The 26501-nt window shown below is 55.1% G+C and overlaps 1 protein-coding gene across 2 annotated transcripts in view; it reads left to right on the top strand.

The window, feature by feature from the left end:
• The window catches only part of TRAM2 (translocation associated membrane protein 2), a 75105-nt gene extending 50003 nt beyond the window's left edge, over positions 1-25102 (top strand). Inside the window, exons 3-12 of one of the 2 annotated variants that reach the window (XM_082346271.1) lie at positions 6873-6982; positions 7461-7577; positions 13156-13214; positions 14384-14468; positions 15016-15086; positions 17446-17550; positions 17748-17891; positions 18655-18818; positions 19260-19354; positions 19927-25102. In XM_082346271.1, coding sequence (XP_082202397.1) covers positions 6873-6982; positions 7461-7577; positions 13156-13214; positions 14384-14468; positions 15016-15086; positions 17446-17550; positions 17748-17891; positions 18655-18818; positions 19260-19354; positions 19927-19950 — 974 coding nt within the window. In that variant the 3' untranslated portion in view covers positions 19951-25102. The remainder of the gene's footprint in view (positions 1-6872; positions 6983-7460; positions 7578-13155; positions 13215-14383; positions 14469-15015; positions 15087-17445; positions 17551-17747; positions 17892-18654; positions 18819-19259; positions 19355-19926) is intronic. The other variant, XM_082346272.1, reaches the window with a different exon arrangement.
• The last annotated feature ends 1399 nt before the right edge of the window (positions 25103-26501 follow it).

Raw genomic sequence — 26501 nt, 5'->3', positions numbered from 1 at the left:
AACCCCTCCGGGGGATATACTGACCTACTCCATGGTGGTGCATAGGAAAGAGGGCTCACAGAATATGGGTGTTGGGAGGTGTCAGGGGTCATCTGGGCTGGGGATTGCAAATTGGTGGCTTGTGGTCAGAGTTGGCTTGTGTGCGTATTTTCTTTAGCCAGTTTGGTGTTGGCCCATAAAGTGTTTTTACAATTTTGGAATTAGTCACCAGCATTTAAAAATCAGATGATTTGACGTAGGGATTTCTCTCTTTGCTTTTGAAATATGGGGCCACACCCCTCCCAGGGCCTTCCCCACTCCTTCCTTCACCCCTTGGGACATGTATTCTGCACTTTGCCAAAGTCTCCACTCCTCTCTAATGTCTTCTCGGCATTGAGACTGCCTGGCAGCCACCATGTATCCCAGTTTGAATTGTTTTTCTTTTAGTAAGGTTGAAATGGAGGTGGATCTTAAACTTGTTTCTCTTGCAAAGTGGAAATGTGGAAGACAGACCAAGAGGGCCCTAGAGCTAAGGAAAAACAGTGGGGAGCATATTGTGGCACTGAAGACCGTTCCCTGTTTAGTGCAGCGGCCTCTGTGTTGAAAGGATTTATCTTAAGACGCCTGGACCACTTTGCTCATTGCATTCCCCACCTGGTCTCTGCGGGCGTTTTGCTGTGACTCAGGGCCGGAATCACTTCTCTGGTCTAAGAGCTCAGAGATGTGCTGAAACATACTCTTCTAAAAAATCACAGTCGCTCACTGCCAGACCATCGCCGTTCTTTTTGAGAGCTCATGCAGGATAGGGGCACTGCTTAAAGGGTCAGAGCTCTAACTTGGGGAGTGAGAGGATTTTTATAGGAATTAGTGAGCAGCCAAAAATTTAAAAAGAAAAAAAATCCAAAAATATCCATTTGTTTATAGCCTCTTGGAAAAACACAAAGTTCCAACCTCCTCCACAGCTCTGTGGCAAGCAGAAGGGGCCAAACCAATCTACTTTCCTGCCCTGCTCAAAAGCAGGAAGGTAGCAGACAAGGGGAAAGCAGTAGAGGTAATCTGCATGAATCAGAGCACAGCTTGTGAGCATTTGGATGTGACGCTGCTTGTTCTGTTGTAGGGAGAAGGAGATCAAAGGAGCAGCTTCTTACTAGTAGGGGGGCGGGGGCAGGGCCGGGGGGGGGGATGTGAGGTGGCTTTGGGGGCTGGGCTGGGCCGTCGGACACTGGGAGACTTGAGAAATGGCCCCTGTCCCTTTACCCTGTGAACCCTGTTTCTTCATCCCCTCTGCCCACCCCATGGGTGGTTACAGGGATCAAATGAGACAGCACGTTGAAGCATTCTGAAACCGTGGGGGCTGCAGAGGACAGACAGATTCCAGAGGGAGCTTTAGGGTCATTCTCCACGGCCAGTCTGCCAGCTGGTCTGGTCCTTTTGGTTCCATCAGCCACACCTCTCCGAATTTGTCTTCTCCACCACACTGCCACCATCTGAGTGCAGGGCGCTCCCGCCCCCCCAGCCTGGGCTCGTGTGAGTGCCTCCTGACTGCTCTCCTGGCCCCATTCCAGTCCCCTAGCCCATCCATCTGGCAGGAAGAGTGCGTCTGTGACTCAGTCCTCCAGAACCTTCCCTTGCCTTTGGAAGCGTGTCTTAACCACGACCTGTCGGGGGAGCCCCCCATGGCATGACTTGCGCACCCCTGCTCTGCAGGTCACGCCAGTCCTCTGTCCAGCAGGATCTTCCCCAGATGCCTCGGCCCAGACCACTCCGCCCTCACCAGCTCTCTGGCCCGTGCCACCTCAGTGACCCTTCCTCCCCAGGGCCCTGCCCCTCATCACGTCCTGCCCACCTCACAGCACTGATCACACCTGGCCGCCGGTGTTTTTTTAAAATTATAGTGAAATACACATACTGTGAAATATGGACCATCAATCATCTGAATGTACAGTTCAGTAGTGTTAAGTACATTCACACTGTTGTGCAATCTCCAGAACTCTTCATTGCAAAACTGAAACTTTGTATCCATTAAACAGCAACTCGCAATCCTCCCTGCCCCCAGCCCCTGGCAACCACCGTTCTTTCTGTTTCTGTGAGTTTTCCTCCTCTGGGAAGCTCCTGTGATGGAATCATACAGTATTCGTCTTTTAGTGACGGCTTATTTCCCTTAGCATTATGTCCTTTAGGTTCATCTCTGTGTAGCATGTGACAGGATTTCCTTCCTTTTTAAGGCTGAATAATGTTCTGTTGTATGTGTAGACCACATTTTGTCCTTCCATTCATCTGTTGATAGACACTTGGGTAGTTGCTACCTTTGGCTGTTGTGAATAGTGCTATGAACATGGGTGTACAGATATTTCATCAAGATCCTGCTTCCAGTTCTTTCGAGTCTGTATCCAGAAGTAGGATTGCTGGACCATCTGGTAGTTCTATTTTTAGTTTTCTAAGGAATCATCATACTGTTTCTGATAGTGACTGTACCATTTTACATTTTCACAAACAGTGCACGAAGGTTCCAATTTGTCCACACCCTCGTCAACACTTGTTATTTTCTGTTTTTTGTTTGGTTGGTTTTGTTTTTTTTTTTAATTGTGGCCATTCTCATGGGTTTGAGGTGGTATCTCATTGCGGTTTTGATCTACATTTCCCTAATGATAGTACCCTGTGCTATACAGTAGGACCTTGTTGTTTATTTATCTATAGTAGTTTGTATTTGCTAATCCCAAACTCCTAATTTATCCCTCCTCTCCCTCTCCACTTTGGTAACCATAAGTTTGTTCTCTGTGTCTGTGAGTCTGTTTTTGTTTTGTACATAAGTTCATTTGTATCATATTTTATTTTTATTTTTATTTTTTTTTAAATTAATTAATTTATTTATTTTTGGCTGTGTTGGGTCTCCGTTTTTGTGCAAGGGCTTTCTCCAGTTGTGGCAAGTGGGGGCCACTCTTCATCGCGGTGCGCGGGCCTCTCACTATTGCGGCCTCTCTTGTTGCGGAGCACAGGCTCCAGATGCGCAGGCTCAGTAGTTGTGGCCCACGGGCCTAGTTGCTCCGCGGCATGTGGGATCTTCCCAGACCAGGGCTCGAACCCGTGTCCCCTGCATTAGCAGGCAGACTCTCAACCAATGCACCACCAGGGAAGCCCTGTATCATATTTTAGATTCCACATATAAGTGATACCATATGATATTTGTCTTTGTCTGACTCACTTCACTTAGTATGATAATCTCTAGGTCCATCCATATTGCTGCAAATCTTTGCCCATTTTTCAGTCTGGTTGTTTTTTGTTTTTGTTGTTGCTGTTGTTATTGGCCTCTGGTTTTTAGGTATAGAGAATTTGGTGTGCACTGGCTAAGCTCCGAGAGGGCAGGGCCATGCCCACCTCGTACCCTGCTGTCCCCCAGCACCCAGCATGGGGCCCTGCACGTGGTTTATTAGTGGATGAATAAACATGCAAGGAGCTCTCATCAGCAAAGGAAAAAAGAATGTATTAGTCTATCCATCCATTCTTGTTTCAAGAAGGTTTTAAGGCTCTGGTCACATCTCTTTGGAACCATAGTATATGGGGTGAAGAATGGAGGTGACTTGAAGAGGCTTTAAGATGGATAATTCAGTCTTGACATGTTATTTAACTACTTTTGGACCATGCTTGTTTGATTGAGCATAAATCCTATTTTGCCTAATAAGGTTGGTCTCGATGGTGAAACTTTGCATGTGTTTAGTTATTTTGTAGTTTCAAAATATGCTGCCATCTAATTAGTCTCCTTTGATCCTCCCTTATGAAGAAGGCAGGGAAAGGGTAATGCCAGCCTCATGATGGAAGGGCAGGAAGGAGAGGCTGACCCATACGCCCATCTCTTCCCTTTCTCCCATGTTTCCTCCTCGGTCCTCGGTGCTGATTCCCCTCCCTGATCTCAGCCCCATCCCGGGTCAGTCACCTAGTCTTACCAGGTCTCTGTCGCTGATGGCCCTCCTCCCTCCCTGTTCCCATTTCCCCTTTAATTCAGGTCCCTGTGGTTCCTTACCTGCATCACTGGTGTCTACCTCCAGGCACGATGCTATTTACTGCTGCCAGAGTAAACTTTCTGAAGCCCGAATTTGCTCATTTTCCTATTGAGTTTGAACTCTTTGATGTTTCCACATTGCCTTCAGGATGAAGTCCACACCCTTTGACGTGGTACCCTGGCCGCCTGCAGCACTGCATCCTCCTTGCCTGCATCCTTAGCAGATGCTGCGTCCTCTGCCCAGGATGCCCTCCTCCCCGCACCTGACTACCCCAGCTTGTTCTCAAGTTTCTATATCTTCCTGTTTACCCTGAGGGGCTGCCCCAGCTGGAGTCGGCCCTCGCTTGCCTTGGCTCGCTGTGTGGCTGTGTTTACCTCTTGGCACCATGTGGCTGTCTGCCTGTGTGTAGGTCATTGTACATTTACTTGTCAGTCTCCCCACTGGTCTGTGCTCTCTGAAGCTGGGGCAGCGTGTTTCAATAATTAGCCCAGTGGCTCTCACAGAGTAGGGTCTTTGTGGAAGGTAGGAGGGAGAGGAAAAGGGGAAGCTTGTCTGATCTCAAAGTTCATGCGCTCCATGTCCTTACTGCCCCCTCCCCCCCCCCCACCGCCCACCAGTGCATTCTCCCAGTCCAGGGTGGCGGGGTCATGGGTTGACTCCCAGAGTGACCCAATCAGCTCTGCTTCGCTCTGCAGCCACCCTGAAACTCACCCACCCTGGCCTGCCTTCTGGTAAACGCATCCCAGCAAAGAGAGATGACTCGTGTGTGACTCAGCACGAAGGCAGCACAGCTGGAAAGGGGGCCAGTGTGTCTGCTTGGGGGAGGGTGGGCCACAGAGCACCAGGGATCCAGGCCTGCCAACTGGAACGAAGGCACGAATCCTCCTCTGTCCGTGGAGAGAGAGGCTGTAGTAGCAGAGCTTTACAAGACTTAGATACCTGGGATTCCATCTAATTTATTACTACTAAATAATATTTTAATAAACTACTATTTAGTGCATGCCTTCCCATGGTTATAGGCACTGATAAGCATCTTGCATACAGATTATCTCGTTTAATCCTCACAATAGCCCAACAACAACAAAAATGATAGCAAATACATGTGTAGCACTTACTATGCACCAGATGCTATTCTAAGTAAGCACTTTGCGTTTTTGAAGTCACCTCATTCTCACAGTAACCCTGCAGTACAGGAACTGCTGTTATCCTCATTTTACAGATGAGGAATCTGAGGCACAGAAAGGTCAGAGGTGCTCCAGAGTCACATAGGAAATAAAAGACATTTTCTTTATCCATTTGTCTGTTGATGGACACTTAGGTTGCTTCCACGTCTTGGCTCTTGTAAATAGTGCTGCTGTGAACATTGGGATGCATGTATCTTTTTGAATTAAAGTTTTCATCCTTTTTTTTTTTTTTTCTGGATGAAGAAGATGTTTTATACACACACACACACACACACACACACACACACACACACAATGGAATATTACTCAGCCATAAAAAAGAATGAAATAATGCCATTTGCAGCAGCATGGACGGACCTAGAGAATATCATACTAAGTGAAGTAAGTCAGACAAAGACAAATATATCACTCATATGTGGAATCTAAAAAATAATACAATTAAATCTATTTACAAAACAGAAACAGATAGACATGGAAAACAAGCTTATAGTTAGTTACCAGAGGGCAAGGTGGGGGGAGGGATAAATTAGGAGTATGGGATTAATAGATGCACACTACTATATATAAAATAGACAAGCACAAGCATTTAATGGATAGCACAGGGACTATATTCAATATCTTGTAATAACCTGTAATGGAACATAATCTAAAAATATATATATGTATAACTGAACCACTTTGCTGTACACCTGTAACTGACACAATATTATAAATCAACTATACTTGAATTTTTTTGAAAAAGAGGGAGTTGTGGGTTCCCTGGTGGCCTAGTGGTTACGATTCCGGGCTTTCACTGCCATGGCCTGGGTTCAATCTCTGGTCCAGGAACTGTGATCCCACAAGCCACGCAGTATGGCAAAAAAAAAAAATCATCAATATCAAAAAAAAACAAACAAAAACAAAGAGGGAGGAAATAAATGACAGAGCTTTGATACAAGCTCAGGTTTCTGAGTCCACACTTTTTTTTTTTTTAATTATTTTTATTTTTGGCTGCATTGGGTCTTCATTGCTGCGTGCTTTCTCTAGTTGTGGAGAGCAGGGGCTACTCTTTGTTGTGGTGCATGGGCTTCTTATTGTGGTGGCTTCTCTTTGTTGCAGAGCACAGGCTCTAGGTATGCAGGCTTCGGTAGTTGTGGCGCGCGGGCTCTAGAGCGCAGGCTCTGTAGCTGTGGCACATGGGCTTAGTTAGTCTGCGGCATGTGGGATCTTCCTGGACCAGGGATCAAACCCATGTCCCCTGCATTGGCAGGCGGATTCTTAACCACTGTGCCACCAGGGAAGTCCTGAGTCCACACTCTTAACCCTGCATCATGCTTTCTCGATGAAGTATAACTGCAGTCCCATTTTTACAGGGAAGGCGATTACGGCTCAGAGAGGTTGGTCACTTTTCTATAGTCACACAGCCAGGGAATGATGAAGGTTGGCTGTCTCCAACTGCTGGCTGCAGCCACTGTGCGTTCCTGCCCAGATCAGGAGACATCGTCATGATATGCCGTGTGCTGGCTTGTCCTTTCCCCTCCGCACTGGTGCTCCCAAGGGCCAAGTCCAGAGGGTGGGTGGGATTCTCGGGAAGAAACTCTTCTCAGTCTGGGGTTACAGCCAAAGGGGGAAGCATTTGATGGCACATTCTGCTCCAGATCTCCTTTCAGTTTTGGGTCCCAGAGCACTTCCTCACCCAGGGATGCTGACGTGACTCTCGTTGCCTCCACAGATGGCGAGACGGTGCACTACCACTACGGGCCGAAGGACCTGGTCACGGTCTTGTTCTACATCTTCATCACCATCATCCTGCACGCTGTGGTGCAGGAGTACATTTTAGATGTGAGTGACGTGTCTGGATTCCGAGATGGGAAGCTGGGGGGATTCGGCGGGTGGAGCGGCTGCAGCTCTGAGGCCTCCGCTTTGTGTGGAGGCCCTGGTTGGACCTAGCAGCTGGATCTCCTGCACCACAGTTTGGTCTCCGTCCCCCCTCAAAGCCTTCGTAGCACGTGGGACCACAGTGTTTATTACACGGGAGGGAGCTGCCTGAAGTATGACGACACGGTGTCCTCAAGGGTCGAACACAGCAACCCTTGGGGGATGTTTTCTTTACATCTCAGCTAAAGACATTAATCTCGCTGCTTTCTCAAGATGCTTGCCTTAAACTAAACACTATATGCACACACGAGGCTTCCACGAAATAACTTGGATGAGGCTGGCTTCAAACTTCAGCCCTTTTGTGGGGAGAAAACAGGAGTTTGAAACCTGCCGTTACCTATACACCCACATGTTAACATGCAGGATTCTCTTTATTCTTTAGAAAATCAGCAAACGGCTTCATCTCTCCAAGGTCAAGCACAGCAAGTTCAATGAATCTGGACAGCTGGTCGTCTTTCACCTCAGCTCGGTGATCTGGTGCTTCTACGTGGTGGTGACGGTGAGTGGTCCTAGGGACTGCTGATGGCTGGGGCCCGGGCTGCCATGTTATCGCCGTGAGAGAGGGGTCAATGGTTTAGGTGCTATTTGATAACTGGGGAGCGTCCTCTGGTCCAAAAGTAAACACTTGTTATCGTTATGATGTAATGTCACGGTGATGACAGCATATAGCTCCATAGCTCTGTGTTCCGTCCTAGGGCCCTTGCATGGTGCTGTCCCCTGAGCTAAGTTTTATGTTCATTCCGTTATCTGTGTTATGGATTGAAGAAATCCAAGCTCAGATTTCGCAGTGGCCCCATGGTCACGTGGTTCTGAAGTGGACAGGCCTTGGGCGTGAGGGTCTGGTTCTGTTGCACCACACTGGCCTCCCGAGGCTCGGCCAGCATCCCCCCCGCGTGCACATCAGGTCCTGTGAGAGTCAGTGCTGTTTCTACAAATGCCTGGAGGACCAGACAGTTGACTCGCCTCTCCTTTTGCACAAGAATACTCTTATTTCAAGCAACCTTTGATACAGCAAAATTTCTTCGTACAAAGGAATGTGGACAGCCCTTCGGGGTTCTTTGTAACAAGGCTGTTGTCCTAGGAAGTGTTTAATCCCCTCCATCCCCCCCAACCTGGAGCACCTCCTGTCTGTAACCCGGTCTCTTCCTCAGGAGCTAGAATTGTCCTGTGAGAAATCCAGGCCCGGGGCTTGGAAAATTCAGCAACCCTGTGACCTCCTAGAAGCTTCCTTCCCTGCCTCCCCTGACCTCTCACCCCCTTGCGGGCTGAACACTGAATCCATATTCTCAAAGCGGAACTCAGCATGCCCTTTTGTATGTTATCTTTATTTCTATTATCATTTAATCACAGAATAGGAATTTTAAACGCAGGGCCCAAGGCCTCTGTGCTCTGAAGCAGGCCTGCCACATTATACTCCCCCTGGGGCAGACTTTGTGTGTGGTCTGTGTGAGTAGCGCCCCCTACCTTTGTGCAGCACACGTGCGGCCCCGGGAAGTCTAGGTACCGCTGGGCTCAGGCCTCTCCCAGCCACTGGGTGTTTGGTTTACGCGGCCTCTGGAGACCCCGAGCTGCCGTGAAGCAGAACAGCCCTCGGGTCCCACGGACATTTAACTGCTCTTGCAGCAGAAGCGTTGCCTCATCTCTGAATCACTTTTGCCCTTTCTTCCTCACCCCACCGTCCACCCCAGCTGTGACCCAGTTTCACCAGATTCGCAGGCCGACAGCCAAGGGATTTCCCCCCACTTCCAGAGTGTGCAAGGCTCAGTGCTGTCTCTTGGCTTCTCCTGGGCCGCCCAGGGCTTAGAAATGATGCTCGTTAGTCTGGAGCTGCCCTGCTTTTCTGGGGGCGTTTATGACAGGCTTTTACCACGGTGACAGCCAGCTCCCCACTCAGCAGCTCCAGCAGGAGGTGGAGACCAAGGGAGCCTGGAAAGTTCCAGTGACCCCAGGTCCTGATACATCGTGTGGCTCTCAGCCCTCACCTGCTCCCTCCAGGCCATTCTGGAGTGAAGGTGACTGAAGAAGAGAGGGTCGTTTTGTAAAAGGAGTGAAAACAGCTAGTTTTTTAAATCCTATGTTTCTGTTACGATGAACTTGTTCTCGATTCTTCTCTTTCGCTCTCCGGTCAGTTCATCGGCAGGTTCCCCCACCCACTGCCACCAGCACGTGGAGCACCTGTCGCCCGCTCTCTGCCTCCACCTCTGCCCCCGGGCCCGTGGGTCTCTCCAGGGGATGCTTGACAATGTGCTACCAGCATCTAGTGGGTCGAGGCCAGCGATGCAGCTGAATGTCCTGTAGTGCCCAGGACAGTCCCCACAGCAAAGACAGTCTGGCCCCAGGTGTCACTAGTGCCACGGTCAGGAGGCCCTGAGCTGTAATCCAAGCCACCATCATCTCTTGCTGGACCACTTCTGGAAGGAGGCCGTTTCCACTCCTGTGTCCGCTCACCCCAATCCATTGTCTGCCCAGCCAGACAGATCTTTTTAGAACATAAACCAAATCACGCATCCCCTGCTTCAAATCCCCTGTCGTGCTCGCGCTGAAGTGGTTCTTCTTCCTCACTCCTGTGCTCTGGGTGCTGCTGGCCTTATCCATCGGGCTCACTGGCCCCAGCCCCACTGTTCCTCTAACTCTCCTGGCTCTCCTGCCTCCTGGGCTTTGCAGGGGTGCTTCCTCTGCTGCAGTGCTCCATCCCCTGACATCCCGTGCCATCCGAGTCTCCACCTAAATGTCACCTCCGCAGAGAACTCCCCCCGCACTTGTGTCTGCTGCACCACACCTGTTGCTGTGGCGTTTTCTTGAGCTGTGTATTCTCTGCTGCTTGCCTCTCCCTCATACTGGCCCCCGAGCTGCTGGGAGCAGACACCGTGCTCACTGCTATCCCCCAAGCACAGTTCCTGGTGTGTACTAGGTGCTCACTCAATATTGTTGTGAGAGGGAATAAGTAGACTGCAAATGCCTCTTCTTGTTCCAACCTTCAACAGTTTTTAAAGTAATGAATTGCTTGTTTTTATGAACATCATAGATGATCATTTAAAAAAAAATAAGCCATACATAAAAGTTGGAAAAAGAAAGTAAAAATCGACCCTAAATCCCTCCCCCCACGAAATAACCAGTTTGATCTTGGTGTTGAATTCAGACATTTCTCTCTGCATTGATCCAGGCAGGGTGATGGGGTTGTAGATGGGCCAGCTGATAATTTAATAAGAATGTCGACCTCCTACCTTTAGTCTAGCTCTCAGCTACTGTTCATCGCTCAGGGGAGACAAAACGCTGTACTGGGAAGGCGGGGGGCGGGGGGGGGAGGGTTCCTGGCCTCCCGGGATGCCTCCCTTCACAGTTTAACCTGCAGCTCAGCACGCAGCGGGAGCGCCGCACGGGAGCGAGCGCCTCTGAGGCCGGGGCTCAGGTAAGGGCCGCCTCCTGACACACAGGCGGCCTGGGGCAGAACCTCAGCAGTGGGTGTCCCTGAAGGACCAGTGGGTCTGGGTAGCAGCTGGCTGTGTCAGGACTGCCTGTGGTGCTTTTCGTTCATCCACTGGAAAGGAAGGCTGCAGGGGAGGGGAGGGGGTGCGCCAGCTCGCCGAGGCCTCCCTTGCTCCTGGTCGATTTGTAGAATCAGGAGAGAACAGAGGATCTCAAAGTCCGCCCCCCCAGACAGCAGGCCCACTGGCGGGTGGGATCTGGGGGCGAGCCCACACTCGGTGTGCTGTGCTGAGCTCCGAGGGGCCCCGGCCCAGCCTCCCTGGGCGGTTGCCTGGCCCGAGGTCTGGAAAAGACTGTTCTCGGAGCAGTGAGTCATTCTTCCTCTGGCTGCCCTGCTCGCCTCCCTCCGCCCGGGACTGCCCCTCACAGGCCGGCAGCATTGTTCTGGGGCGTTTTCTCTGCTGGTTGGCTTCACAGTTCTGATTTCTTTGTCTCCTAAGTAAAGGGCCAAGCCGGGGAGGGTCCCTGTTTAAAATCACAGGATCGTCTGGGCTTTAGATTTCTGTCAGGGCTGCTTTTCTTGGCCAGTCTTTTTTTTGGCGGAAATTCTTCTCCCACTTCGATCCCTGAAGTACCATTTTCATCCTTAAATACATCGGTGCTTCCTCTAGGAAGGAACGTCCTGCCCGCTTCGGTTTCCCTGGAAAGGGGGTAGGGAGGGTGGAAGGCCGTGAACCTGTGTGCCCGGGCCCGGCATCTGATGCAGGTGGCGTGTGGGGGGCAGAGAGGGGTGGCCCCAGTGTGGGTGCAGAAAAGCCCTCGTCCCACCCCGCGCGCCCCAGAGCCTCCCCCCTCTGCCGGACTCTGAGGAGGGAGATGGAATGTGGCCGGGAGGGTCTGGTGGGGAGACCCTTTCCTTCAAACCTAAGTTACTGTGGCTGCCCTGGGGCCTGCGCCTGGTGGGACCCGTCCGTTGGGTCACTGTGCTAATGAGGCCCTGGTGTATCTGAAATGCCCGGGGGCACTCAGTGACTCGGGGTCTGGGTGGGGGGCGGACCGGCCCTCCCGTGGGAGTACGACTGAGGCTCCAGTAGTCACCTGGCGGCTCCTCTGGGAACTGCTGGGCCTCCTCCCCGCCGAGTGCGGCCCCGTCCTCGGTCCCGGTGGGAACATCTGAGGCTCTGGGCCCCCTCGTCAAAGCCACCAGTTTGGTTGGTTTAGTTCCAACTGACCGGGACAGCCCGGCCTGGGGCGCTTGGACCAGGAGGCTTGAGGCGCAGCTCAGAATTCCGTCGTGCTGCTGAGAAGCCACCTCGTTTGGGGGACTCCCTCCTTTCCCTGTTTCTAAAAGGAGGTCAGGCTGGCGTCACCTCCTCCGCCCTCTCTGAGCGTCGCGTGGCGTCAGCCTCCTCTTGCTCGTGGTGGGCCGTTTCCTCGTATGTTCTGTAATCTTGGATTATAAACTCATCTTTAGCGAGGTTGTGTGTGTGAGAACCCTGTACGTTCTCGGATGAAAGTACGTCCCGATGGCTTCACCGGCCCACAAATACTGTTAATACTGAGTTCTTAGTGTGAGGGCTCCTAAACACACAGGTGATGTCCATTTGAGCTCCAAACCCACGTGAACGTGAATCTGGGGTTACAGATTTTCAGCGGGTCATATTTTTGTTTCCATCCTGAGCCCCGGGTGAGCAGACATGGTCCTCTTCTCCCTGCCTTGCTCGTCAGACCCTTCCGAGTCTCCCCTTTCTCTGGGGTGCTGGCCCTTTAAGGGTCTTCTGTTCCCACGCACGAAAGCTCTGGCCCTACAGCCTCACCCCCTGCTCCGGCTTTTAGCTCCCTACCCTCTTGGGCCCTCGGGTTTTCCCTTTCTTATTGTGAGTTCAGCTTTGCATTGAAAAGAACATTTGTTAGACTGCATCCAGCATGTCCAGCTGTTTTGTAACAGGAGGGTTTTCAGGTCACCTCCCCTACTCTGTAAGAGGCCCTGGGCTAGATACTGGAGATGCAAGGAAGCGCCAGAAAAGAGCCAGAAAAAAGGAGCCAGAAAAGAAGGCATGAGCAGAGTCCTGATGGTGCTATGTGATACGTGTCACACGTGAGGCCCGCTGGGGAGGCCTGTGGGGTCCTGCTATTCTTTTTATTCGTGTGGTGTAAAAAGCCAAAGTAGGCTTTTCGTTTTTCCAGTGGACGGTGGTTCTGGAGTCCATTTGCTTATTCACTCTACAAGCATTTCCCGAGTGCCTGCATGCCAGGCATAATACTCGACGCTGTCACATAAACCTAAACTGTCACATTTATTTCTAACAATAACCCTGGGAGGGTATTTTTATCCTCATTTTACAGATGAGCCAGCTGAAGCTCAGGGAGACTGACTTGCTCAGAGGATGCAGCTGATTAGTGTCAGACCCACAGTCAGACTCGGGTCCTCTGACCCCAGAGCAGGCCTCTTCCTCCTACATCACGGCTCTCTTTTATAGTAAAGAGACCGGCCAAGTGCCAGAGGGCCTCCATGTTCACGTTTCCTGTTCCTTCCTCATTCCGGCAGCTGGGGACTAGGTGCAACCCTGACCCTGACCCCTGACCCCCGGGCCCGCCCAGCAGGCCTCACGTTCACATCTCTAAACGCTGTCTCTTCCCGTCCACTACAGGAAGGATATTTAACAAACCCAAGGAGCCTCTGGGAAGACTATCCGCATGTGTACCTCCCGTGAGTATTGTCACCCTTGGTCCCCAGGGAGGAGCGGGCTGGTGCACTGGCTTCTCGCCCCATAATGTGGGCAGAACACGGGCCAGCGGGCCTGAGGACCGGAGCTCCCCCGAGCCTGGCAGGGCCCAGTGTCGTGGAGGCAGACGTGTGGGAGCTACTTCCTCCCCGTGTTCTTACGGGCGATTCCTGAAATGACACGTCATCTGCAGGAGCCAAGGCACAGGGTCCTGTCTCTGCCCAGGCTGCCATCACAGAGCACCACAGGTGGTGGGGTTCCCAGGGGCTTATAAACAGCAGACATCCCTTCCTCACAGTTCTGGAGGCTGGCAGACCCAGTGTCTGGTGAGGCCGCTTCCTGCTTCATGGATGATGTCTTCTCTCTGTGTCCTCACGTGTGGAAGCGGAGAGGGGCCTCTTTCACAAGGGCACTAATCCCACTCTGGAGGGCTCCACCCCCGTGACCTAATCACCTCCCAGAGGCCCCACGTCCTGGTACCATCACCGTAGGGGTTAGGATTTCAACGTGTGAATTTCGAGGGGGTGCAAACATAGGGTCTGTAACAGGTTCCTACAGCGCCTGGGAGGGACGGGGAAGCAGAGCCTCTGCACGGAGCTTTCTGGGCTGCGCCCTCCTGGCACCTGCACACGTTCGCACACGTCTCCCCTCGGGCCTCCACGGGAGGCAGCGCCCCTCCTCTCCTGCGCCGATGGGACACCGGGAGGGCAGAGCTGGGCCCGCGTCCCCCAGAGACCACGGCCCTTAGAACAGCAGCACCGGAGACTTAGCAGAGTTAGGTCCTCCCTCTGCTGCTGAGACCCCCCCCCCCCCTTCCTCAGCTCATTCCTGCCACCCACCGTCTCCTGCCCCTACAGCGCTCTGGACTCAGCCCCCTCCTCAGCCTTCCCTCCTCCACTGCTCTCTTTTCATCCTTCTTGGGTCTTTTCATGGACTTCCCATGCCCCTCCACGTGCACGGTCTTGTCTGTGGAGCAGTGTCCTGGGCTCAGGGGCGTGGTGCTCACCATCCCCCCACCTCCTCCCTCCACTCCTCCCTCTCAGCCCAGCTCCTCACACCACCTGGCCCTTGCCCCCCAGCCCACCCCGTGCTTGGCGAGCACCTGCAGGGGCTTCTCTCCATCCCTCTGGGTGACTGGCCCCCTTGTCTCCAGCTTCCAGGTGAAGTTCTTCTACCTGTGCCAGCTGGCCTACTGGCTGCACGCGCTTCCTGAGCTCTACTTCCAGAAGGTACGGAAGGTGAGTACTGGCGGCCCCTCGCTGACGCTGCTCGTCCCCACTGCCCTCCTGCTGTCCCTCCCTCTGGCCGCCCACGCGTGGGGTGGAGACGGAGGTGTGTTGGCGGGTTGAGTGAGATGCTGAGCCAGTGCCTGTTGGAATCTCCCTGATGACCTCCAGGAGGGGGGCCGCCTTGTCAGACTCCCGCCTCCCACACGAGACGTGTGGCTTTGGGGGACCTGACTCATCTTCGGGGGAGCGGATGGAGACGTCTCTGCCTTTCCTACAGTCTTTTTTTTTTAAAGCTTCTCTCTGGCTGATTTCCTAAAGCCCTGTTCCCCAGTCCCCGTCTCTTCTTTCTCAACCTAGTTCCGCCCCCTGACCACCGAGTCTCCTTCAGACTCTGTGCAGCGAGGTGTGCGTGTCTCCGGTGGGGCCTGGGGCTGGCTGTGTTAGAGCAGCCCCGCAGGCCTGCCGTGTCCTTCCGCACTACCCCTGCTCCTCTGCCTCCCCCTGCATCTCCAGTTAGGGAATGAGCACGTGTACTGTTTGCCTCTCTTGTCTGCAGGAGGAGATTCCCCGGCAGCTCCAGTACATCTGCCTGTACCTGGTCCATGTTGCGGGCGCGTACCTCTTAAAGTGAGTGACACCCGGAGCGGGCCAGATCTCCCTGCCTTTCATGTCTGTGCCTCTCTCCACACAGTCATTTAATCAGGAGGCATTTATTGGACACTTACTGTGTGCCAAGCACCATGCTAAGACCTGGGAACACACCGACAGATAATGGAGGGTTCCTTTACGTTTACTGGCTTATTTTCCGCCGAGCAGGAGAGACAGTTACAGACAAAGGTAGAGACGGCTGGTGGGGCGAGCACTGTGCTACCGTACAGACCACCTGCCACGGGAACCCAGAGCAGCGACCACCTCCACCCGAGACAGGGCCAGGGCAGGGTCCCAGGGACGCGGGCCGCGAGCCAGGGCTTTGCAGGTTGAGGGCAGCCTGAGCGGGGCGCCTGCCCCATGCGTCCAGGCGGCGGCGCTGTCAGAGCTCGTGGCCCTGGGCTCCCCTTCCCTTCGATTTGTCATGAAGGGTAGCGTAGTCACTGCTTGGTTGTCCTCATGTCAGAAGAGTTGCCGTCGCCTTGAGTGTCTCTGTTGTGAAGAGAATCACTGCTGAGCAGCACCTGTCCTTCTAGTTTGGAGTTTTCTTGGGCTTGGCTTTTGCGGTATAGGAGAGCACGCGCTGTATAACCTGCTCAGGTGCCCGGGGGTCGCGGGCCCGGGGTCTCCTGGGTCCGCGTGGCAGGCATCCCGTGAGAATGACTGACCTGGGGGACCGGAGCCAGGTCTGCTCTGTGGTCTCTGGAGGCCGAGAGCAGCGTCCGTGCCTGGCTGGGCCTCTGAGGGGCAGAGGCCGTGTGGGTCCAGCTCTGCTCCTGTGTCGCAGGCTCCTGTGCGGGCGGGCGGGGTGGGTCTGAGGACGCCAGCCCGCGGTCGCCCAGCAGTGCCGCGAGGATGGGGACGGGGAGGAGCAGGGCAGGGTCTGACCCTGTTTGGGCCGAGTTCTTGTTCTGGAAAGAGGCTAGAACAGAAGGTGGAGCAGCCGGTCCTCCAAGATCACGCTGGCCCGTCCCCAGCGAGGCCGGCCCGGCTCAAGGTGCGGCCGCCTCTCTCCACTCCTTTTAATCTAGTTTTCAGGAGTGAGTGAGTGTGGGGAAAGGAGAGACCCTCGGCTGCAGGGTTTCCCAAGGAAGACAGACCTTTGAAGTGCCCAGCGATGCGGGGTCTTGTTTGGGGAGAGCTGGGCGCTGGGGGCCTTCACTCACCCGTGGGCCCAGCCCTGCTTCAGGAGGGGCAGTTCCATCTGGGTGAAGGCAGACAAGGCCCTGCTCTCCTGGGCCGTCTGTTCTAGTGGGGCCGGGGGGTGGACCATAAATAAGGAAATGGGAGAGTTGCCCCAGGTGGTTAAGTGTGAGGAAGAAAGTAAAGCAGGGTAATGGGACGGCTGACTCGTCCACTTGGCCCCCTGTGGTGAGAAGAGCTCTCTGGGGGGGGGACTCGGGTAGAGGCGCGCGTGACAAGCCAGGCAGGTGGATACCTGGGCGGAGCTGTGCAGGAGAGGGGGCCGCAGGGTCAGGGCCCTGAGGTGGGAGCAGAGCTGAGCGGTAAGGCTTGAGACGGTCGAGGGCAGGATCCCGCTGGGCATCCTCGGCTGTGTGGAGACACTGGGTTTTCACATCATTCTCTTGACCGTTCTCAGGATCCAGTGACTTTCCTGAATGATTCCGCACTTCTTTGGTCCCCCGGGTGGAATCACGGGGTCCCCCTTCACGGCCCGCAGGTTTTCCACCCTGGCCCCCAGTATCTCCCTGACTTCCCAAGGCCCTGCCTGCTCAGCAGCACCTGTCACTTCACTGCGCAGCCTTCTTGCGTTTGTTTGAACCACAGCCGACCATCGGCAGCAGACTGCCTGGGGAAGTCAGTAAGAGCATCGTGCCCGGAAGTGAGCAGGGGGCGTGGGAATGGGGGCTCGTGTTTAAGAGGTTGGTTCACTAGCACATATTTTGATGTTGTGTTGAGTTTTGCTTCTTCGTATACCTCTTAGCTGTGAAGACTTGGGTGACAAAAAAAAAAATCAGACGGTAGGAATCCCCTCCCACCAATCCCTCATATTTCTGCATGCAAAGCTCAGCAACTTGTTCTGAGCACCTTTTCTGTGCTTGGTCCCGTGCCAGGTGATGAACACAGAGTGACAGGTGCTGTGAAGTCAGCCAGGGCCACAGTGGGAGCAGGAGGGGCACTGGGCCCAGACGGGACAGGTGAAATACCGGGGGTCGGTATTAAGAAAAATTCTTGAAGGTGTGGCAGCAGAGCTGAATCCTGAAGGATGAGGCAGGGCTCGCAGGGAGGGTGGGAGTGGAGAGAGGAGCCCAGGCCCCTTGCCCCCGGCTTTCGCGGTGCCTTGTGGGGACTGTGAGGCTTGTCTGTGTCTCCGCAGCCTGAGCCGCCTGGGCCTGGTCCTGCTCCTGCTGCAGTACTCGACCGAGTTCCTCTTCCACACGGCTCGGCTCTGCTACTTTGCAGACGAGAACAACGAGAAGCTGTGAGTGATGCAGACGGGCTGAGGCCTGGCGAAGGGGAGGGCCCCGCGCTGGCGGTAGGCAGGGCCCTGGGGTTATTTTTTCCTGGAGCGTCTTCCTCTAGACACCTCATCCCTCAAGCACCCTCCTTGGCCACCCTTGGACCCTCTCCCCGCTTGCTGCCTGAAGGCTGACGTACCTCCCCCGCCTCCTCGGGCAGGTTTAACGCCTGGGCTGCTGCATTTGGAGTCACCCGCCTCTTCATCCTCACCCTCGCTGTGCTGGCCATTGGCTTTGGCCTTGCTCGCGTGGAAAACCAGGCCTTTGACCCCGAGAAAGGGAACTTCAACACGTTACTTTGCAGGTGAGTTGGGCAGGAGCCTCCCGAACTCGGCACAACTTCTGCCGAAGGTCAGGAGGCCGCAGACCGCTGGGTCTCCCGCACCGTGATGTTTGGGGGGGATCTCAGACATCTGGCCGGAGTGGAGAAGAGATGCCAGCCTCCTGCTTCCATCACAGCCGTCTTCCCTCCCTGGCCCCGGTCCGTCAGGCTGCAGGCCTGGTGCCGGTACCAGTGGGAGCCCCTCCCCTGGCCCGCGCCTCACTGGGGGTGCCGGGTTCACGTCCAGCCTCTCAGTTGGCTGTTACAGCCACGCGTGGGCTCTTTACAGCATGTTCTCAACAGTGTGGCCAGTGGCCTCGCACGGTGGCCAGGAGGGCAGCGAGGAGGCCACGGTCTTCATGACACCCGGGGCCCAGCGGGGGTCAGAGGTTTGTCCAGGTTGCTCAGCTTCTACGTGGCTCGCCGGGTGAGAAGCTGCACTTCTAGAATTATTTCTGCTGCATCGTAGTTCAGTTCACTAGAATCCTTCCGACGTACACGGGGCTTACGTGGGCCGTGCTCTGTGCTGTGGGTCCAGCAGGCACGGGGCGGTGTGACAGGAGCTGGACCCACATCTGTCACCTCCTCCCGCGGGTCCCTCCGCCCGCCCTGAGGCACCTGGAGCGGAGCCCGGCACGGGCCACGCTCCTCCCGGAGGTGGCGGTGGGCCGGGCACCGTGGGGTCCTGGCCTGCCCCCTGCCCGGGGCGCGTGCAGCCTGAGCCCACCGAGCCCTCTGCCCACAGGCTGTGTGTGCTGCTCCTGGTGTGCGCCGCCCAGGCCTGGCTCATGTGGCGCTTCATCCACTCCCAGCTGCGGCACTGGCGCGAGCACTGGAGCGAGCAGAGCGCCAAGCGCAGAGTGCCCGCCGCGCCCAGGCTGGCAGCCAGGCTCGTCAAGAGGGAGTCGGGTGAGTGCCGGGTCCGTGTGGGGCGGGTGGGGACCCCCCAGGGCCCCGGACCGGGCCTGCCACTGCCCCTCCCCCATCCCACCCCCTCCCAGGCCCCGGGCTCCTCGGCTCCTGCCACAGGGCCTGACTGGCACGTGGCTGGGCCCACACGGCTTGTGGGCAGGGCTGGCTGACGTGGCGGGGGCCCTCGCGGCCGCGGTGGGCAGGGCGGCGGCTGGGTGGGGAGCTCTGGCTGGAAGCATGTCCGCAGGGTGGCCTCAGGGGCCCCTTTGAGGGCGGCTGATGCTCTCTGGGTCCTCCCCTGCCCTCCTGCTCCGCATCTCGGCCTGGCCGTCTCCCAGGATGCTGGCTCTGCCTCTCTCTTCAGGGGTGACCTGAGGGGACACAGTGCTCGGGGGGCAGCGTTTGGGAGACAGCCGCTTCTCCTCTGGCCCCCGCCAGGTCCTGGGGCGCTCGCCGCCAGCCCCGCGCTCTCTGTCCAGCCTGGGGGCCGTCTGCACCAGGCTCTGTTTCCTGAGTCGCCGGCCTCTCTCCAGGTGTGGCCTGCTCGGCAAGGGCGCGTGCGCGGCTGCGTGTGACAAGGAGTCAGGCCTGGCTGGCGGTGGGGCGGGTGCGGGGGGGGGCCGCAGCCAGGTGTGCCTGACTTTGAGCCAGCAAACGGGGGTGTTTAGGACAACAGTGAGAAGCACGGCTTTTCTGTCAGAGGAGCGTCAGGCGCGGAGTAAGAGTAAGGCCTTGTCCCTGCAGCCGCTCTACCTACCCCCAACCGTTCCGCTTCCTGGGCCTTTGCTGAAGGGGGCTGGTGCCCTGCAGGGGCCCGAGAGGAGCTGAGGACTAGGGCCTGGCCCGGCGGGCGGGCGGGCGGGCGGGCCTCTGCCCGTTCCCTGGTGGCTGTGTGCCATCCCAGCCCCTCCCGCGGAAGGACAGTCAGAGACCACCCACCTCAAGTGAAGCAAGACCCTTGGGGGAGCAGGAGCCCCTGGGAGCCGCGTGCTGGTGCCCTTCGCCGTCGGGGGCTGCGGCCCGGGTCCCCTCGGCTCGTCCTGTGCGCAGCCCCCCGCTCCTGCTCCAGCCCCGGCAGAAACACCGCGCTTGTCTCCCTTCCCAGGTTACCACGAAAACGGAGTGGTGAAAGCAGAGAACGGAACCTCCACACGGACTAAGAAACTCAAGTCTCCTTAGGGCCGAAGTGCTGAGAACAGGAATCCTCTCGCGGGCCCAGCAGGGAGGCCCCCTCCTGCTCCAGATGCCCCATCTCACACAGCAGAAACCTGTCTTCACACAGGGCCTTTTCCTCTTCCTTACGTCTTGGCTTTCTCTTCTTTCTCTGTGAACCATTCTCAATAAAACCAAAAATCTTCCTCTTTCCCTCCCTCCAGCCACCTCACGTCCTCACCTCTGTCCTGTGTCTGTCGGGTTTTCTAGAAGCCCAGGCTCTCACGGTTCCCTTTCTGCTGGCCTCCTCTTTCTCTTCCTTCACAGCTGTTCTCTTCTCTTTTTACTTGTTAATTTACCTTACTGTGCAGTTTTTCTGTGTCTGATTTTTACAACGAGAGGAGGCGAAGCCTGTAGTGCGGGCCATCCCCCACCCAGTGCCCAGGGCCTGTCCGCGTCGGCAGCCTCGTGCCAGGGAGCCTCCACCAGGGCCGGCGGCAGACCCCCGTGCGGATGGGCAGCAGAAGGGGAGACTGGCCCTCCTGGATCGTCATCTCCTAGGTGCCGATAAAATGACGAGAGTAATGATTCCAGTTCTGCGCGCACCATCTTGAGGCCCCGCGGGGCCACTGCTAGTTGGAAGTGCCAAGGCATTTGGCTTTGGGACATGATGACTCGGTCCAGAAGGACGGTGTTGACTGTCTCGGGTCCCATGACTCGGGAGAGCTCACCAGTGGCCGGTCCTGGACACCAGCCTGCTCTGTCGGGGACGCGCTGAAGGAGGACGAGTCTTCCCGCTCTGCAGCAACGGCAAAGCGACCAGAGCGGCGGGCTCTTCTGGAAAGGTAATGCGGCAGAAATGATGGAGGCGCCAACCTAGCCTTTCTTCGGCAGGTCCAGCTGCATTGCTCTTCCCACCGTTCACCAGCATCCAAAACCAAACCAAGCAGCAGTTAACAAACCAGCCCGGCCGGGGACATGCTGGTTCTAAACCCCAGGCCCAGCAGCCCAGTTGGGCGCCGGCCTTGCACCTGACTTCATCTCTCTCGCTGCAGGAACACTAAGCCCCCCGTGGTCCCTGGTGCCCCAGGGAGGGTCACCTGGGCCCCTCGCCCTCTGGCCTCACTTGTTGAGTGTCCTTTGGAATTGTCGTTGTCGTCTGCTGCTGTTTGCTGAGAACACCCACAGCGTTTTAGATGGTTTGAAACCAGGCTGACTCAGAATCGCTCTGCTGGTTAGATGGGCAGACACAGCCGTGCTGATGTGCATCTTTTGGCCCCCTTCCCGCACATGTTCTCCCCCTCTCCCCAAAGACAAGGCCTCCAGGCCCTCATGGTGCCTTGTGAGGACTCCAGCAAGGAGCTAGGCTCTCAGCAAGGAGGCCTGAATGCTGTGGGCAGCTGTTCCTGTGGGCACAAGAATGTTAGTGTCATGTGATGTGCTGGTCCTCTTCCTGACATCACAGTAGAAACCAAACTGGATTATTACCCAGAAGGCGGGGAAGTGGGTCTTTTCATCAAGGCAGCTCCCTTCTCCAGCTCACTTGCATCAGAGAGAAGTTTTTATCTACCAGTGCCTGGGGATTTGCTTCCTGACACCCTGGTAGACCCTCATCTCTCCGTTCAGGATAAGGCCGGAGAGAAGGGAAGAAATTCTCATATTTTGATTACCCTTAGGAGAGGGACAGCACTTTTGAAAATGCGAATTCCTCCTGTCTTTCCTTCTCCTTCCCTGACACCTATCTGGGCTGCAAAGCAGAATGTTGGTGAAAGGGCGGCTTGTACCAACCCCGCAGGCCCAGTCTGGAACCCCTCAGCCACTCAGTCAAATGGTCCTCCCTCCCCGCTCGTGGCTGTGGCCGTGGCTGAGCCTGAGCCAGTGTTCCTACTTGGCCTAGGGACGCTGTGCAGCCCACGTCAGCCTGCAGCCTCCTAAGCCTGGCCCAGTCCTCTCCAGGCTGTGTCCCTGGCCTTGGCACTGCTCCTGCTCCATGCAGGAGGCCGCCCCCCACCAGGGAGCCCTGCTGAGTCATGCCTTCAGCGGGCACCTGGCCTCCTTGCTGTGGGCTCGGGAGGTGGGAGCTGCAGCCGAGGTCCTGCCATCGAGCAGTGACTCTTCTCACATTCAGAGGTGATCGCCGCCAGAGCACACGTGCTTGGTGTGCCCTTGGTCTCCTGTAAGTTGGCCCCTCGGTACCGTGTGCCTCCTCAAGGCAGTACCACCAGCCCGGGGCCAGGCCAACTCTCGCCACGTCCTGAAGGACGGGGTTGGGTCCCTGTTTGAGAGTTGGGAAAATCTTTCCTGCTATGGGAAACCCTTGAGACCATGAGTGAGGCTAGCATCCCACCGGCCGGTTTCAGGAATGGTCTGAGGGGAGGGTGAGAGGAAAACTGTAGGTGCTCTGTCATCCCAGGCGTGCCTGGCATGTTTGCTTCAGAGCAGAGCCAAGCCTCTGGCAGGCTGGCTCGAAGCATGTTGCCAGGGGCCGAAAGAACTCACTTCCAGTTCGTCCTGAGAACTTTTGTTGGGTCCTGAGAACTTGTTGGGTTGGCTTGTCCTGATTTGGCCGTTCTGGCTATGTTCTTCAGTCTTAAACACTCTCTGTGAAGGCCCGGCCAGACACCCCCAAGTTTGAGAGGCCGCTCAGCGCCATCCGCCAGGAGGAGAGCAGATGCTCACCTACCTCAGCAGCCCCCGCCCTCCCAGCATCCCTGGCTGGCACGCGTGCGGGGGCGCCAGGCGGGGTGGCGTGGGAGAGGAGGCTGTGGGACGGACGGGTGATCCCGGCTGCCAGAGCCCCTCCTTGGAGGCTCCGTGATGGGAAGCTATTTTTACCCTCCAGGCTCTGATAGCTACACTATAGTAGGTTACAGGTGTCCCTTCTGAAGGCAGGGCAGGTTCTGGGGGAAGGAGGAGCAGGCCGAGCCAGACCTGCATCGCTGCCGAGAACCTTTTCCGTGCCTGTCCCATGGTGGAGCTACCAACATTTCAGAAAGCAGACGAGACACCTGTGCTCTGGCCACCTCTGCAGATGCTCCTCTTGACTGGAAACCCTTGGAGCCGGGCTGGCTGTTCTGGGATGCATGCAGCTGGGTTTGCTTTGGGGACCTTCTTTCTCGTACCTTTGACTTGCTCCTAAGTGCTGAATAGGAGGTAGGGGCGGAGAGTGCGCCCCCTCCTGATTCCACACAGAGAATTCTAGTCCCTGGGAGCCTTTTTAAATTCAAAGTGGCGCGATGCCCCCCCACCACTTTGGGTTTCCTTCCGGGCTTCAGCCTCCCTGGTGGTCTGTCCTAGGCCTGGGGGCCAAGAAGGCAGGGAGATCTGCACGGGACTGACTCCCCTGCTGGGGCGGCGGCGGCGTCCCGGTGAACAGACCCGTTCCTGATGGCCGGGGCTCTGCTCCTGTGGAGAGCGGCCTTCCTCCCCCTCCCCGCTGCCATCCTAGCTCCTCAGGCGGGACCGGGCGGGACTGGAGCACTGGGTCTTGACAGGTCACTTGGAACGTGGGTCGAGTCTCTGGCCGGTGCTTCACCAGCTCCTCACTGGATCCCAGTTCTTGCATGAACAGTGACGCCCCTCAGAAGGCTGAGGATGACCACCAGTCCCCCCCCCCCGCCCCCAACGGCTCGCTCTCTTTACGGAGGGCCCCGAAAAGCACGGGGATTCTGGCTCTGCGCGGCCCCTTTTTGCCCTGAGCGGATCCTGTATCTTTTTGTGTCAGAAGTGCCTTACGCGCCGTGGTCTCCTGGCCTCCACTCGCACTGTGTGGCCAGCCCCCGGGCCCCGGCACAGTTACATGTTAAAGGGACACGGATCGTGACAGTCTCACCTCATTCGTCGTAGCCTCACCGCCACCCCCGCCGTTGTCAGGGTCTGGGGGTGTCCGGTTTCTCCCTTGTGTCCGGTGGCTGTGAGGCCCCTTCACGGGCCCCTGCCTGTCAGGGAAGCTCGGGGCTCCCAGGGGCACCAGGCCTCCGCGCCTCGGCCCACGTGGTGAGCCTTGCTCATCCAGCTCCCCTCACACGTAAAGGAAGAGGTACCCCCTGGCTCTAGCCTCTCCTCATCCCTACTGCGTCCCGTTCGACCCCGCGTTCCTGCGGTAAGGTGTTTACTCTCACTTCCCGGCCACAAGCGTCGCTCACAGGTGCCCGTCTGACGTGGGTCCGGGGGGGCTGTTGCAGCGCACCCCTCCTCCCCCCGCGCGGTGTTACCCTGTTGAGCAGCAGCCCCCCCCTCGCCCTCGCTCTTCCGGGTTGTGCAATACCTCTCCTAGCCAGTGGTCTTTCCCACAGGCCGTCTGTCCCTTCCAGTGCCTGGCCACTGGGGCGGACGGGACCCATGGGAGGGTGGTCGTCATCCCCACAGAAGCAGCAGTAGCCACGCTCCGTCTGTTGCCGTCATTCTTGTGACCCTGGTGGCACTCTAAGTGGAACATTGTAGCATCATCTTTGAAGTCCATATAGTTTTAAAACTGTTGAAAAGGAAAAACACCATCCTCACGATGGGGCATTAATAAGTCAGCATCTGGGAATAAGATCCGTGTGACACCTGAGGCATCACCATCAGTTTGCTGTAAGGGTTCTAGAGCTTCTTGTTCGTGTGGAGAGGAAGGAGGTTTTCCTGGGAATCAGCCACGCATGGACAGCCCTGGTCATCTGATCAGATCTGACTGGTTGTAAGTACCACCATTTCCTTGGGTACAGATTCAAGTGTTTATGTAATGAGACTGCACACCTCATTTTTTCAGTTCCTCTTGTTTAATAAACATCTGAAGGATGAGCTGAGGCTGCCGGTGCCCTGAGCAACTCATAATGCAAATATGGACAAAGCGTCTTTTTGTTTTTCTACTTTAGCCTGTTCATGTTATGGACCAAATTTCAACAAGGAACTCAAGGAAGATTTGTACCTGCCATATTTATGCTTTCATGTAAAAGGGGTTTTTTTTTTGGCGGGGGGGGGGGGCTCTTTTTACTTTCAGTGAACTTTTTTCCAAATCCTTTTTTTTTCTGTCCGGTTTTAAAACAAATTACGGTTTTGTATGGATTTTTTTAAATGTACATTTTGAAACAAATGATCAACAAATATTTTTGAAATAACTGAATAAAAGGCATTGAATTATTCGCCTACTTATCTCGGGTATAATTCCTTCTATTCCTTTTTATCTGGGTGCTCACATTTGCTTTTTTTTTTTTTAAGTTGCAATCATTATTTTATTACACCTCTTAGATGGCTATCTGGGAATTGATTAGGGTGTTGCTTCAGTGCATCATAGAGTATGTTTTTCCCCTGAAGACTGAAAAGGATAAGAGTGCTTTAAAATAATGATATTGCTGGCAACTTTATTTTTTCCAAGACTTTGCATCAACTAGTCTTAAGTTTGTATTGCTCACATTTGCTTTTATATGAAGGACGAGTTTGCATCAATTTCAGCCTCATTTCTAACATTTTTCACTCTGTCATTTCTTGCATATCTTTTGAGATATATATTTGTTCGTTGTGGTCATGTGAGTTAGGGAATTGGAATTAAGGACGGAGAAGGAGTCAGTTATACTGAGTTGAGTGGTGGGTAGTAATAAGCCTCATTTTTATTGGTGTCTGTAACAGGGAAGTGTGAACGTGGAAAGGAGTGTGATGACAGGGGGTGTGTGGGCAGGAAGCGCCACAAGGAGGCGCACTGTGCCTGATGCCTGCTGTACGGCTGCCCCCATCATCCATGGGAATCTGTTGAGATCCCCCAGTGGATGCCTGAAACCCCAGAGTTCCGGGCCCTAAATATGCTATGTTTTTTCCTATACGTAGCTACCTATGGTGCAGTCTATAAATTAGGCACAGTAAGAGATGAACAATGATAATAGAACAATTATAACCATATACCATAATGAAAGTTATGTGAATGTGGTCTCTAAAAATATCTTACTGAGCTGCACTCACCCTTCTTCTTACGATGTGAGGTGACTGAATGCCCGAGTGATGAGGTGACGTGAGCTGGATGATGCAGACGCTGTGCTGGAGCGCTGGGCTACTACTGGCCTTCTGACGACACGTCAGGAGAGGATCACTTGCTTCCGGTGATCATGGATCACTGAGCCATGACAATGTCGACAGCTGGGGATCCCGGGTGGGACAAAGTGGGAGGGTGCAAGATTTCATCACGCTACTCAGAATGGCGCACAATTTAAAACTTATGAATTATTTCTGGAGCTTTCCATTTAATATTTCCAGACCATGGTTGACCATGTTTAACTAAAACTGTGGAAAGTGAAAGTGTGGATAAGGGGGACGACTGTGTTATGGCATCACTTGGCTAGGAGAGGATGGGGCGAAGTCTGTGTGTAAAAGCCACCAGATGTCAGTGTAGGTGCTGGATAGATGCTGTCCGAGCGTTGGTACCAGCAGTGGGCACAGGACACTGCTGGCATCAGATGGCCTGTTGCCCATGGCTGTCTGCTGTTTTTCCAGAACCATCTCCAGAGGGAGCTCAGGAGACGAGTGCAGTTAGTTGAGGACAGGCATGGGCTACGAGGA

The sequence above is a fragment of the Balaenoptera borealis genome (assembly GCF_965194805.1).
Source record: "Balaenoptera borealis genome assembly, chromosome: 12".
NCBI classification, from domain to species: Eukaryota; Metazoa; Chordata; class Mammalia; order Artiodactyla; family Balaenopteridae; genus Balaenoptera; species Balaenoptera borealis.
This window is presented reverse-complemented; position numbering and strand designations above follow the sequence as displayed.